Genomic DNA, 15,238 nt, shown 5'->3' on the forward strand with positions numbered 1-15,238 from the left:
AGGAGGCAGAACAGTAACCAGCAAATCACCCTGCCCAGGATTCAGAATCCAGCCTGGAAAATAACAATGTGGGGAAGAAAGGAAGGAGAGAGGAGGATCTCCAGGAGCCAGGAAGGACCTGCTTGACATGGCCTTCCTGATGAACTTAGCTGCTCCCATTGCCAAAGGAGCTCAGGACCTCGTTGTTGCTGAGAATGGCCGCTGTTCATGTTGGGGAACTCTGGTCCTCACCTTGAGTGTCACTTCCTGGCTCCAGAAGGGAAGATGGTGCAGTGCACAGCTCAGTTTCCTGGAGAAGCTTGTTGCATTGGCTTTCCTTATTCTCAGAGGAGTTCAGAATCTCACTGTTGCTGAGGATGGCTGTGGTACTTGTTGGGGGGTGGGGTGGAGGGCTCTGGTTCTTACCTTGAGTGTTGCTTCCTGGCTCCAGTGCAGATCCCTCAGCCTGCTAGCACTGATCCTTCATCCTGCTGGGCACAGACTTTCTAGCTTCTCCCATTGACCTTTGGGCCTTCTGAGCACAAATCCATGAAACAGTTTTGCATGAGACATTGTTTTTTTGTTTGTTGTTTTTTTTTTTCAGAACTGGGGATTGAACTCAGGCCCTTGCACTTGCCAGGAAAGCACTTATTCTACTGAGCCATCTCCCTGGCCCTGTATGAGACATTGCTGTGGGCTCTAGGGGTCCAGCTGGACTTGTGGGAGGCACTGTTATGAGCTCTAAGTCTTCAGCTGGACTCATGCAGCACATTATTGTGGGATCCAGGCCATTAGCTGGATTCTTTGACCTTTAGTATATGGACAGATTTCCTGCTTTTTCTTTTTGTATATGATTCTTTGGGTGACTATTATAATCTTCTAAAATATGTCCTTTTTTGGGGGAGAGTACTGGGAATCGAACTCCAAACCTTGCACTTGCCAGGCAGGCACTGTGCCACTTGATTATACTCCCAGCCCATATGTCCTGAATTGTATTGATTCCCTTGCAAAACCCCAAACTATGACAATCTCAATTAGGCATTTATGTTGCCCAGAAATACGGCTACCTAATACCTTACACATGCATGTAAGTTCAGTGATTTCCCTAATACAATGATTTTCCTATAAATCCTCATCTTTCTAAAACTTGCAACAACTTTTCTTCTATATTCACCCCCATATCATGTTCTGTTTCACTGAGAAATACCAGTGACCTTTATTCACTGGCCTTATTGACCACTCCAATGAGGGTAGAGGGACTCCATAGAGAACTTTGAGGGCATTGAAGTGAAAGGATGTCATAAAGAACTGACTATGAGGCTTGGATTTGTGTTCCATGATTTTGAAGGAAGGATTTAAGAAGTGAGGTTTTGTTCTAGAGTAGATGTTATCCAGAGTTGTTCTAATTCTATGAAGGGGTATCTTAATAAACCTTACCTAGAAGGCAGGAGACTGAAATGAAGCTAAAGCTTAAACAGGAAATGCTAGAGTTATCATTCATAGTAGCCATCCTGGTGCATGTTTAGTCATTTTTTGTGGGTTGAGCTATGGCCATGTTCTTGTTCATACTTAGACCTAATTATTCATGGTCAAAGAGTGAGAGCAGCTTTGTTTAATACTGGCGGTCTGTGAAATTTCTTGTATTTAACAGAGAATAGTTTATGCAAAGTTTTATAGGACAAGGTCGGAAGCCTGTCCTTTTTGTTCATGCTTTTAGGTAATTTATCATTTATTATGTAAACATCTATTTTAAAAATACACTCTGTATCTGACTTTTTGTAGAACTGAATTCAACCTTTTCCCCTCCTTCAATTTTACAGATATTTTCTTTTTTTTTTTAATTAACTTTATTGGTACTTTTTTTTTGAGACAGGGTCTCACTTTGTAGTTCACACTGGCCTTGAGTTCAGTATGTAGCTCAGGCTGGGCTTGAACTCACCATGATCTTCCTGCGTCAACCTTCCAAGTGCTGGGATTACAGGCGTGCAGCACTACTCCCAGCCATTGCTGGTACATATTAGATACACATATTGATCACACTCATTATAGGTAATTTATACCTGTACGTGACATATTTTGATTCTTCTTTTTCCCTATTACCCTTTTACAGATATTTTCAAAAATATTAAACTAGTAAAAAGAAATTACCCAAGAGCAGTATATTCTCTGCAATAATTGTTACCATTTTTGATATTTTTGCTCTCTTTACAGATTTACCTTTTCTGAAGCTTTTGAAAGCAAGTTAGCAGACTTGACATCCCTAAATATCTCAGCGCGAATTTGCTAACAATATTCACTAACACAACCACAAGTTATTAATTTCCACATATGTATATCAATACATTCATTTATAGGCCATTAAATAGCATCAACTCTAATGTACACATCATACTCAGACTTCTGTAATTGTTCGGTTTTTTATGTTTATGTTTTGAGAACCAAATATTCACAATACTCAACTTTTTATGTGTGACTTCAATTACCTTCCTCCCAGGAACAAGATCTGGCCACGCCATCCTCTGCTGCGCGCTCTGTAGTAGGGTATGCACCACACGGGAGGCTCAGGAGTTTGCAGTGGGAGGGCAGGATCATCCTGATTCCTAGCAAGGGTCCCTGAAGATATAGCCGTCTTCCAGGAGTCAGCGAGGTGCAGCGGCACGCAGCGGCCGCCAGAGGGCGCAGGACGCCGCGGCAGGGGCCCCGCGGGGCGGGGGCGTGGGGGTCGCGGCGGCGCGTGCGCAGTGGGGCCGCGATGGAGGGCGCTCTGTCTGGCCGCCAGGTAAGCTGCGTGGCCATCGCGGGCGAACGAGCGGTGGCTTCACTGGGCAGTTTCCCTCTCGCTAGTTGCGTGCAACTTGTCAGATGGTGGTGATTAATTCCTCCGTTCCCATTCTCTCGGAGCTCTTTGGAGTAATCTGGAAAGTTGTTACCCAGGAGACGGCTTCCCGGGCGAGGAGGCAACGCCGCCTGTCGGAGGCGCGGTGCTCGAGTCGGCTCCCCGAGGCGCTGAGGGGCGCTGAGGGGCGCTGAGGGGCGCTGAGGGGCGCCTCGGCCCCAGGCCCGCGGGGTCTGCAACCGAATCTTTCTCCAGCCTCCTTTCCTTCACCGTGAGCCTTTGATAAGTGGACCCAAGTAGTTTAAATCCCAGTGCTGTCAGCCACGTTTTGAATTTCCACTAATTTTGCCTTTTGTTTGCTACTTTATTTGATAAAATGGAAAAACCTGCTGCTTGTCTTCAGGATGAAAGGCTTTTGTAGGGCGACCCGTTTCTTCCTATCTGCCTGACATTTACATTGCTCGTGTGAGTGTATTTTCCTCTGAGAAAACTGCAGTCAGTGCTGTATCTTGTTAGTAGTATTAGCTTACCGAGGGGTAGAGGCATTCGAGTGATTGTGCAAGCATACTAATGAGAACGTGTATTATTTTAATTGATTCTCAAAGTACTGTTCCGAAATAGGCAGGAGAGATATTCGTGAACCCAGTTTAGGTATGACTGATTTATGTGTTGAACTATGTCCCTGCATGAGTTGTTCAGGGTAAGCTAGGAGCTACAGGGATTGGACCCTGTTCTCAGTGGTTAGAGGGAGGAGATCATTACCTTAGCCCTAGAGCTGAGGAGGTAGATTAGTTAGAGTCAGCGACTTCTCTGAGAACCACACAGCTAGTAAGTGTTGTAGCCACCCTAGAGAGAGCCAGATTTGACCCCACCCAAGATCTGATGGTCTCACACAAAAACACATACACTTCCCCACAAGGATATGAAGTGGCCTAGTAATTACGTAATTATGTTCTCCAGCAAATGTCAGGATGGCCTCTCAGGAGCTAGGAGAGGAGAGTGACTTCTGCTTTTATTGTGCTGAGGGAGTGGGACCGGAGTGAGAGTTCTGTGTCTGGACCAGGGTTGCTTGGTGCGTGTCCCACCCACATCCAGGAAAAGAACACCCATGCTTTTTTTTTTTTTCTATTCATTTATTTATTTTATTTTATTGAGAAACAAATATCAATGAGTTTCAAAAGTGATTAATAGGACAGTCTCAATAATTAATACATTGTACATTGTTATCTTCTTAGTGGTTATCCGTAGTGCAAGATGCAGACAGAATAACCTGTCCAGACACGAATAGTACAAATCTTTCTTCTCATTGAATTAAGCAAAAGTAGCTGTATATCTATCCTAACTATTCTGCATATACAGATACAAAATCATCCTTCCTTTGTATTGCCTTTTTTTGTTCAGTCCTGTCAGAAATAGGTATTTCATTGGCATCTAAATACTATAGGTGCATGAATTCAGCAAAACAATCCAACACAGTCCATCAGTCCACAATAGTAGGGGGTTATCCACAGAAGTTGTTGACTTGAGCCTTTCACAGCTCAGCATATTAATATGGCTTTACTTTATATACCTTGTTTTTATACTTTTCTGCTAGATGGTTAAGACCAAGATAAAGAAAGACCTATATAACAAGAAATGTAAATTTTGTATCTGATAAGATCAGTCAAGTCCTCTCAGGATTTATCCTGTAACCCTGTACCTTAGGTTGCAGATCCTTTGTCAGTGTCAGCCATGTGGATGAGTCACGGCCATTGCTTGACCAATTTGCTGTCTGTGAAAGCCTGAGAGAATGTTTTCTCTCTATGTGACTCTCCTTAGGCACACTACATCATCGATCACGTTGCTCTGTGGCCCCATAATCTCCTTGATCAGAAAATTTGGGACACAACTGAGTTACATGATGTTACAGTACAGGTTCTCCTATGTCCTGAGTCTTCACTGACCTTGAAAGGCTAGGGTCAAAATGTTGGCTGTCCTTGCAGCGCTTCCATTTCTCTAATTTTTGGTTTGCAAACTTAGGTTGTTAACCCTCCAGAAGAGAAGCTTATTATTACCCTACATCTTATACAGTTGGGTTTAACTTCATTATCTGTCTGAATATCACACCACCCATGCTTTCTTACCAGCTTTCCCAGAAGAGGAAGTGGGGAGTGTGAAATCTAAAAGTTGTCTGCAGGCAAAGGTTAAAACTTGAATCAATCTTCTTATTACAATTCATTGATGATTGAAATGTACCATTTTTCATTTAACTTAATTTGAATTTGTTCAAGAAGGCCATTTGTGACTCTGAGGTCTTCAGCCTAATCTAGTAAAGAAGATGAAAGTTCCATTGAAAGCATTGTTCAAGAGCTAAAATTGTATTTTGAGAAATAAATATATTTTTATTACTGTTGGTCAGATCTGGAATGCTAAAGAGCTTTAAGAAGTGTCTTGATAAGACACTTGTATTATGGTATACATAGTATACCTTTGGTATATTGTAGACACATTCTTGGCCTTGATTTATGGTCTGAATATCTTTGAAACAAGGGTATCTGAGAGGTCTTTATCCCAAGGGGAGCGGGTCTCAGTCAGTGTCTTTAAAATTTATAAAAGTATATAGATGGAGCCAGTTGTTGGCCAGAACATGAGTGGTAAGATGATTCCTGAAGTTCAGGCAGATATGCTGACATTTGGGTCCTGTCCTGTATCAGGGACATCCTGATTAGAGGATGAAAGCATCATTTTTCTAGATAAGTCCTTTACATGCAATTGTTATATTTGATGCTATCCGTGAAGTGTTCTAGTCTCATTGCTGTTTACTCAGGCAAACCCAAGTTGCTCCTCAGGTGGACAGAGGTTCAGAGCAGCGATGACCCCTTGGAGAACCATAGCATCTGCCTAGGGGATTATTAGAACAGGGGAAGCCAGGCCCTCCTGTGACAGATGTGCCAGGAGACCCAGATTTGCCTCAGTTAGAATCTTGCCTGTAAAGTTTGCAACTGAAGGCAGGGGTTGTTGAGGGACTCTGTAAGTAGCCAGGTAAATGTATATGATATTGTCTGGCAGTGAAGGCATACTGTGGCTGATGGGCTGTTGAAAGAGGCAAGGAACAGGACACATTAGCCTAATCCTTAATAACAAAATAGTTATGACTTGCTGGTTACATAATCAGTGGTTCCAGTACTGTTGGATGTAGGGGCCTTTAATGGCACCTGTAGCATGGAAGATGCAGAAAGCAACTGAGGCACCACTGTCAGGCCACAGTGGGGTGTTAAATTGAAAAACACAGTGATAACCCTTCTTTTGCTGGTTAGGTCTTAGGTTCAATCCTGGGAGCTTGTGTTTTATTTTACACTGCACTGTGTTATTTTAATTGGGGTTTGGTGATGGTGGTTCTGGGGAGTAGGGTCTCAGTTTCTTAAAAGGCAATTTGTAAACTCAGAGACTTTAAATTAGTAATTCATTGGTTCAGAGTATATGCTGCTACTCTGGGCATTTTAGGGAAATACAGATTATATTCTTGGAGAATTTAGGCAAGCAGTTATTTTGATGGTTCAGGTGAAGTGTGCCTTATGACTTTTGTTATTATTTTTTATGTGTTTGTTTTTGAGACAGGGTCTGTCTGTGTAGCTCAGACCAGCCTTGAACCCATTATGTAGGCCAGGCTGGCCTCAACCTTTCAGTGATCCTCTTGCCTTAACCTCCTGGTTACTGGGATTACTGCCGTGTGCCACCTCACCCAGCTAACTTTGTTATTTTCTATGCAATAACTCCTCTAATATTATAGGTGGAATAACTGTAATTTTAAAGCCATGAAGATTTTCCAATGTATGCATTCCAGAAGATGCTGAAATTAATTCATAACCTATGTTTATTTGTTCTTATTTTTTGCCTTTTTGAGACAAGAGTCTCACTATGCAGCCCAGACTGGTCTTGAACTCCCAGGGATCCTCCTGCCTCAGCCTCCTGGGTACTGAGATTACAGGCATGTGCCACCACACCCATCCTCAGAACCTATGTTGTAGAGGCACAGAAGTCAATTTTGTCATTTATTGGATCAATTGTTTTAATAAATATATTTCTAGCCAGATCTAATTATGGACTTCTATTTTGTTTGTTTCCTTCCTCTTCCTGTACCCTGATTCCTGATTTATTTTTCTTTGTCTTCTTTTGGGAGATTAATGAACATACATGGTGTGAAGGAGATCCTTTCTCTCCAGTCGTATTCGTAAGTTTCTTCCTCAGGAGAGCCTTAACTCACTATTACCAGGGCTAAAAGCTTCCCCACCCCTTTGGTTTCTTCAGTTTTAAGAACCCTGAGCTTACTGGGCATTGTAGATAGTTTTCCAAAGTGATTGTACCCATAACCACTCCTGATGTGTTGTATATTTATAATGTCAGCTTCTGTACACTAAGAATTTTGTTTTATTCCTCTTTATACCTCTAGTGTCAACTAAACTACCTAACAGGTAATAATAATGTTACAGGCATTGGTGATGAAGTATAGAAACAAAAGCATTAATTTCTATCTTCTAAAAGTTTACACATTTTCTTTTAAAAAATAACTTACATGTTTTAAATGTTCTTTTGCTCTTAAAATTGGCATGTTGTAATAAATAATTTAAATTGGTTGATGCTTGTTTCCAGGTAATAAACGAAGGAGATTCAAGCCTTGCCTCTGAGTTACAGGAAGAGACAGAGGAAAAGCCAAGGCCAGCTGTGGATGAGAATAGTACAGTGTCAGCTAGAAAACAGGGACCCCATTTACATAACTGGAGTGGTGACTGGAGCTTTTGGGTAATATTTTTTCTATTTTATATCTTCATTTTAATCTTGAACTTCTAATTCTACAACAACGCATATAATACTTGTATATTTTCTTATTAGCATCTAGGATTTTAGATATTCTGACTTTAGAGTCCTACGAACACTTTTTTATTATATTCTCCTACCACTAGAATGCACTGTTGTCTGGTTTGAGGGAGTAGAATTAGCTGCTTTGCTTTCTTTGTGGGAAAACCCAGACTTCAGCATCAGATTCCACTTTCAGATGTGTTTTTAACGATATTGGCGAGAAACTAACTCTATGTAAGCCGTATTTCTAATTATTATTGAGAAACCAACTATTTTATGTAAAGCTTTAGTTCCTGTATTTAAAGGGAAGTCAGGGGCTTTAGGTTCTGTTGCAGTGTACATACTTGTCTGTGTAACCCGGATGTGCCTAAGGTTTCCCCACTGTGAAATGAGATGGCAGCTTGGTGAGCGCCTTGAGATCAGAGGGTCTCTTTACAAGAACATTCAGTTACCGTATGAATGCTAGCGTTTATTGTGTTAAAAGGCTCATCCCAAATCTAGCAATTACTAAGAGCCATTTGAGAGGAACCAAAATACAAGTGTTGTTTTAATACTAGCTCACTAGAAAGCTGATCCCTTGAGAATTAAGGATCCTTGATAGTAGATTTTCTTGTAATCTTGAAATAGGCTAAAATATATAATTTTAACAGGTGGTGAGGATTAGTGGTATCATTCTCATAATTTACAATTCAGTTCATGAGAATATTATTGAGCTTTTCTTTCTTTTTTTTCCGTTTTTTTTTTTTTTTTTTTTTTTTTTTTGTATTTTAGGGAAGGGTCTAAATGGTGTTCAGGGTCTTACTACTAGATTGGACTGGTAGTGATCTGCCTGCCTACAGCCTCCCAAGAACTGGGATTACACACGTGTGCCACCATGCCCAGTCTCAATTGCCATCTCAGTGAGCCCTGGGGGTGGAGCCAATACGGCAGGCCCGGGGATCAAATCCCTGGCCCCTGTGCGTGCTTGCAGGTGCTTTAATCTGCTGAGCTATTTGGCTGGCCCTTCTTTCTTTTTTTAAAGATGGTCTTGCTATGTAGCTGAAGCTTGCCTTAAATTTGCAGTCCTCCTGTCTCAGCCTCCCAGAGGGCTGGGATTATTGGCATGAACCACTATACCTAGTTGGAATGTTATGGAATCTTAATATAGCCAACAAGTTCTCACTTCCTAATAAGAAACTTAAAAATTGTAAGGTTTTTTTTTTGGAAAATATTTAAGTGCTAAGAAATTTGCCAAAATAACACATTTTAAAAGTCATGTCATCTATATTGATTATATTATTTTTGGTCACCTTTAGAAAAAACTTATGACTGTGGTAGTACTTTGATTCTAAATGCATTGTATTATTTATTTTATTTGTACATTTTAGTCTTTTGAGACAGGCTCTAGGTTTGTATTTCAGGCTGGCCTTGAACTCACTGTGCAGTCAAGGCTGCCCTTGAACTCACAGCACTCCTCAAGCCTCAGTCCTCTTCAGTGGTGGGATTACAGGTGTATTCCCTCATGCACAGCTGCACTGTGATTTTTATATTTTAAATTATGGATGGGAGTTAATAGCTTTAAGGACTGAGTTGTTATTGTGGTTACTCTTGGCAAACATAAAGCAAGAAAAAAAAAGGGTAACATGAGAAAAGGAATAAAGCAAGAGAGTTTAGAAATAGGAGAAAGAAAAAAACCTATGTGTACTAGATCCTTGCTGTTCAAAGTATGGTATGGGTAGCTAGCAGACTTGATGTCACCTGACAGCTGATTAGAAATGGAGACTCCTGGTCACAACCTCAGACCTACTGGATCAGAAATCTTCTTTCTTTACAAGATTCCTGATGTGCATGTAAAGTTTGAGAGTCTCTGGACTAGAGTTGAGAAGTCTTCTTTAGGTCATTTTAAGTCCCCATGATGTCAGACCCTTTATTGTACTGAAGTTTTGTATGAAGGCACACACAATAGATGTGAAAACAAATACAGCCTCTCAGAAATTTTACAGACTTTTCCAGTGGTCACTCACCCAGAAATCTAAACTGTCAAGAACTCAAAAGCAAAAAACCATGAAGGACACCTTGCATAGATAATTTGGAGTTCGGGCTAATACAACTAATAATAGAGTTCCTCAGATCTTTGTTTGGAGTGTAATTTATTTTTGCCATATATTTTAAATAAGGATAAATAAGTTGACTAGGATATTAAAGATAGGATAATTGAAAAGAACATGTATATAGCAGCAAAAAATGATAGCACAAGGTTAAAAAGTATAGCAATGTGGGCTTTTTTTTTCCCCCCCAGAACTGGAGATTGACCCATGGTCTCATCCATGATAGACGAGCACCCTACTTTTTTTAAAAAAATATTTTACGACAGTTTTGTTGAGTTTCCCATGGTTGCCTTGAACTTTGGGATCCTTCTTCCATAGCCTCTAAACTAGTTAGGATTACAGGCATGTGCTGCTGAACTTAGCTCACTCTGGGCATCTTCATGTGGAGGTCAAAGGTCTGTGTGTCCAAGTCAACTGTGTTTTATATAGACATAGATTCTGATAAATGCATTGTCAGATGATTTCATCACTGTACGAACATCATAAAATGTACTTACATAAATTGAGGTGGTATCGTCTTTTATTGTCGAGTATTGTGCCTTGTGCACAGTTGTATGTGCTTTTATATGACTGGCAGGGTAGCAGATTAGACGTGCAGCCTGGCCATAGTCTACTTTAAGCCTTATGGTGTCAGTAGGTGATAGGAGTGTTTCAGCTCCACTAGTCCTCTGGGTCTCCATTGACTAAACAATCTTAGGTGATGTGTGACTGTACTATCACTGGTAGAAATGATGTTTAAGAAGCCTGGAAAATAAATAATAAATCTTTTCTCTGCTATTTTGAAATTCTCTGCTTCTATCACTTGCTTCATGAAGTTGTTATTTTTTCATTTTTCTAGCAATAAAGTAGAAAGTGAATAAATACAGTAAGATGATAGAATATACTGAAGAATCCCCTATTAACGAAGGAGGACTAGTAGTATAACACATGCAGTCTTCATGAGACACATGATCTGGTATTTAAAAAGAGATTAAGACTGCCAGATATAGTTCACTGGACCATCCAAGGAATCTGTAGTTGTAACTTCTCATGTTAGGAAGGCTATTTCCTTTTTTGGTAAATATCTCTGATTTTTTAATTTTTGTTTTGATTGGTTGGTTGTTTCATTTTTGAGTACTAGGGATTGAACCTGTGATGTTCACTAAGTTGCTAATTGGCTAGGCTGGGTTCAAACTTTTGATCCTCCTGCCTTACTCCCCCACCCCCAGAGTGCTGGGCTTCTAGGTGTGTTTCACTACTCTGGTTGGTCCATATTTTTAACCAGATTTGAACAGAAGAGTAATCACTTAACCCAGGCAGAAATAGAATGCCTGCTTCATATGTATGTCATGTAACCATCAAAGTTCCTCCCCACAAGGTCCTATACTGACTGGTTATACTTGATGAGGGCTGTGATAACCTTTTCTGTGTTATTTCTGAGCACCTGAGCAATACATTCCCCCAAGTCCTGCTTCATCTCTTCTGACTTGTCCATATTCTTGGCACTGCCATTTGATGGCACAGGGTTACTATGGAGCAGGGCTGGTCACTGCAGCAGTCTTCAGGGAGAAGGGCTGGCCCCGAGGAGCTGCCCGCTCTCCTGAAGCTAGTGTGTCCTTAGCAAGCTTTCTACTAAAAGGTGGAGATTTTCCTAACTTGAATACTTATTTTGGTGTTTAAAGAGTCAAGCTCCAGAATCTGGATACTTCACTAGTATAGAAAAGCTTAATGTGGCCTGGCTAAATCCACTGTTTCACAGTTGTGACTATACAAGGTGTTATGATATAATTAAACACATTGGAGATTGGAAATAAAATACGTGAATACCCTGGTGGGCTGAGCTGGCCACACACACACACCACACACTCTCACTCTCTCTCTCTCTCTCTCTCTCTCTCTCTCTCTCTCTCTCTCTCAAATAAATAAAAAGAAAAAAGAAATTAAGATTTAAATTTAAAAAAAAATAAAATCATAAAACAATAAAAATATGAGTTGAATAAATGAAATTGAAAATTAAGTTAACTGCAAATAACACTTATGCTTTTGCTCTTTAACTATTAGTAAACATATTAACAAAAGGAAAAAAAAGCACAAAACAATAAAAACCTTATTTCTTCCTGACTAAAATAATGGCCTATTCCAGGATCCCAAAGGAAGGGCAGACAGATCTCTGACAGGTGCATTCATTTAGTGCAGCTTCTTCTAGTGACACAGAGTTAACAACTGCCAAGAATAGAAAAAAGCCTTTCAGAATTATAGGTGTGTATAGTTAGAAATGATATACTCACTCTGTATTTTGATAGAATACTCCTTTGGATAAAGTGTTTATTATTCAACATCCTCTTTTACTTTGCTATTTCATTACGTTCCCTTTTAAAATATTTGTCATGTATATATTTATTTCCTTACCTGCTAAGTTGGTAATTGGTTTTTAAAAGTGGAGGAATTTATGGTTTTCTCGATTGACTAAAACTAGATATGTTTAGAAGTGTAGTTTTCATTTTTAAAATCATTTATTTATTTATTTATTTGGTACAGGGTCTTGCTATATAGCTTGGACTTGTAGTGACCCTCCTGGCTCAGACTCCCCAGCGCTGGGATTACAGGTGTGTGCCACATGCTTGCTTTTAGAACCAACATAGAATGTGGTACCCAGGATCAAACCCAGGTACTTGTGCTTGCCAGCAAGGCGCTTAGGCTGCTGAGCTATCTCCCCAACCCTAAGAAGTCTAGTTTTTTTGTTTGTTTGTTTGTTTGTTTGTTTGAATAATTGTGTATTTGAAAATCTTGACAAATACACAAAGAATAAAAAAATATATAAATCCTGATCTCTTATCATTGTTTTAGGGGGAAAAAAAATAAAAAAAGATGTAGGAGAATTTTAAAGAAGGTTAGAATTCAGATTAATCATATTTTTATCTTTGTTCTAAAATATATTAAGAATAAAAAAATCTAGATTTTGAATCATTATTTATATATAACTAATAGTTAATACACTTATGCCAAACAGAAAGTGTTCAGACTTTCTAGATCATAATGAAGTTTTAAAAATTAGATAAGAAATAACTTTTTTTTTTTTTAATTTTAGGGAACGGTCTACAGGGTGTTCAGGGTCTCACTACTAGATTGGGTGCATAGTGATCCGCCTGTTTACAGCCTCCCAAGAGCTGGGATTATAGGTGCGCACCACTCCCAGTTTCAATTGCCTTCTCAGTACGCCCCAGGATCAGGGCTGGCACGGCAGGCCTGGAGATTGAACTCCTGGCCCCTGGGACTGCTTGCAGGTGCTTTAATCCACTGAGCTATTTGGCCAGCCCTAAGAAATCAGAACTCTTGATTCTGTACTTTATCATTGATAGACTTATAGAATGATTATAGTCACATTATTCAGAGATAAGTTTTTCTACATACAAGTGGGATAAACTTGCCACAAACCAGATTTATGTGTCAATTATAGCATTAATTAATGTACTATCAATTTTTTTTAAAACCCCAAGAGTATTAATTAGTGCATTTGAAATACACTTTGGCAACTTTGCAGAAGAGGTGTCCCATGATTATGTTGTTTTCCAAATGATCATATCTCAGATTTATTAGAGCTTATAAAGGCTATCTCAGATTTTTACTTTGATACCTGATTTTTAAAAAATGAAGTAATGTTTCAACTTTATCTTAGATTAAAAACACTTAAAAATCTTAATTATAGCTAGTAGATACTATTTGATAAACTTCAATATCTTTTATCCTTTTAGATTAATTACAAAGGAGTAAGAAGTAACAGTAGGAAGAGGAGGCTCTTTAACTGAAAGGCTCTTCTGGTCAAAGCACCTGATTTGTCTGGTATCACAAAATAGCAAGAGGAAATGTAAGCGCTGAAAAAGAAGAGTGAGCTGGTTTTATTAGAGTTGTAAACAATGAGCTAATGCTAAGGTGGCTCTGAGGAATTTGCTCATCTTACCTTTACTGGCCACACTGGAGATGATAGTAAATGATGCCTAGGACTTATGTTAGTTGGAACTGATAATTCTTTAGAAACTGTGGCTCTTGAGAGTTATACCATCTATGAAATGTTAACAAGGAAACAATATCTACCAGTATCTGCAGGTTGACAACAGGGAAGCTTATCTAAAGCAGGGTTTGGGATGAGGTGGCAGGTGACTTTTTTCTGAGAGTACATATTAAAGTTCAGTGCTCATCAAGTTTTGGGGTTTGGGTAAACAGAAGGAAATTCAATGAATAACATACTAGATCCTCTAAAGAGGCCCTCTAAAGGCCTATAAGATTAGAGACTTAAGAGACAAAAAATATGATACATGGAGCCGGACATAGTAGCCCATACCTATCATCCCAACACTGGAAAGCAGAGGCAGGGTGATCACAAATTAGAGCCCCACCTGGACAATTTAGCAGCTTGAACTCATATCAAAATTTAAAAAAATTAAAAATGGGACTGTATCTAGAATGAAGGCTCTATGTTCAGTTCCCAGGACTGAAAAAGAAAAGAAACAACAAATTTCCAAGCAGTAGGTAGATTTAAAAAGCAATCTATACAGCTTCAGCCTCTAGAAATGAATAACGATGGCCAATTGAATAAGAATTAAAATGTGCAGTGAACATGGAAAATAATAGCTAAAGAGAGATTAGTGAAATGAAAGATACATATTAAGAAGTTACTCAGATTGTATCACTGAGAAGGACAGAAAGTGTGAAAGAGTGACGTATAGAAATGCAGTTTCTTTTGTTTGTTTATCTTGTCTCCTGCAACCTTGTTGAAATCACTGGTTCTAGGTTTTTGTTTTTTTTTGTTTTTTTAATTGCTTGAGAAAGTAGGCAGTGATGCTGTATGTAAAGAGGAATGTTTTTATTTCTCCTTTTTTGATCTGTATGTCTTTTTGTAATTGTTTTGAGACTGGGTCTCAATATATTGATCAAGTCTGGCCCTGAGCTTGTGACTTTCTCACCTTAACCTCTCAGTAGCAGAGATCAGAGATGTGTATCTCCTGTGTCCAACATATGCCCCCCCCCTTCTTCCCCAGTGTACTGGCTAGAACTTGCATCAGCGTGTGGGAATAGACACTCTTGACTTCAGGTGGAATAAGTCCTTCACCATTAAGGTATTTTTAAGATATAGATAATATGTAAGTGTTCTTCATCACGTTGAGGAAATTCCCTGTATTCCTATTTTGTGGATAGTTTATTTTAAAATACAAATGGACATTGAATTCTTTAAAATATTATTTCTATGTCAAATTATATTATCATGTAATTTTTTCCTTTTTTAAATATTTTTTTGATATTGATTACATGAAAACCTTATTTTTTTATATTATTTTTCCCATAATTTTATTGAGAGACATGTAGCAGTGAGACAGTTTCAAATCAAATTGGTAGGACAGCTTCAATGATTAACACATTGCATACTCTCTTCTTAGTGGTTATTTGCTGTACAAGATGCAGACATGATATCCTATTTACAAACACTATTAGAACAAATCCCTCTATTCATTAAGTGAATGTAACA

At 39.1% G+C, this 15,238-nt stretch overlaps 1 protein-coding gene across 1 annotated transcript in view; it reads left to right on the forward strand.

Annotated features, from left to right (window-relative positions):
- Positions 1 to 2,731: 2,731 nt before the first annotated feature.
- The window catches only part of LOC111817276 (GRAM domain-containing protein 1C-like), a 74,832-nt gene continuing 62,325 nt past the window's right edge, over positions 2,732 to 15,238 (forward strand). The window contains exons 1-2 of the mRNA XM_023717651.1: positions 2,732 to 2,758; positions 7,445 to 7,594. Of these exons, the coding sequence (XP_023573419.1) occupies positions 2,732 to 2,758; positions 7,445 to 7,594 (177 nt within the window). The remainder of the gene's footprint in view (positions 2,759 to 7,444; positions 7,595 to 15,238) is intronic.

This window comes from Octodon degus, unplaced genomic scaffold (genome assembly GCF_000260255.1).
Source record: "Octodon degus isolate 3935 unplaced genomic scaffold, OctDeg1.0 scaffold00053, whole genome shotgun sequence".
NCBI classification, from domain to species: Eukaryota; Metazoa; Chordata; class Mammalia; order Rodentia; family Octodontidae; genus Octodon; species Octodon degus.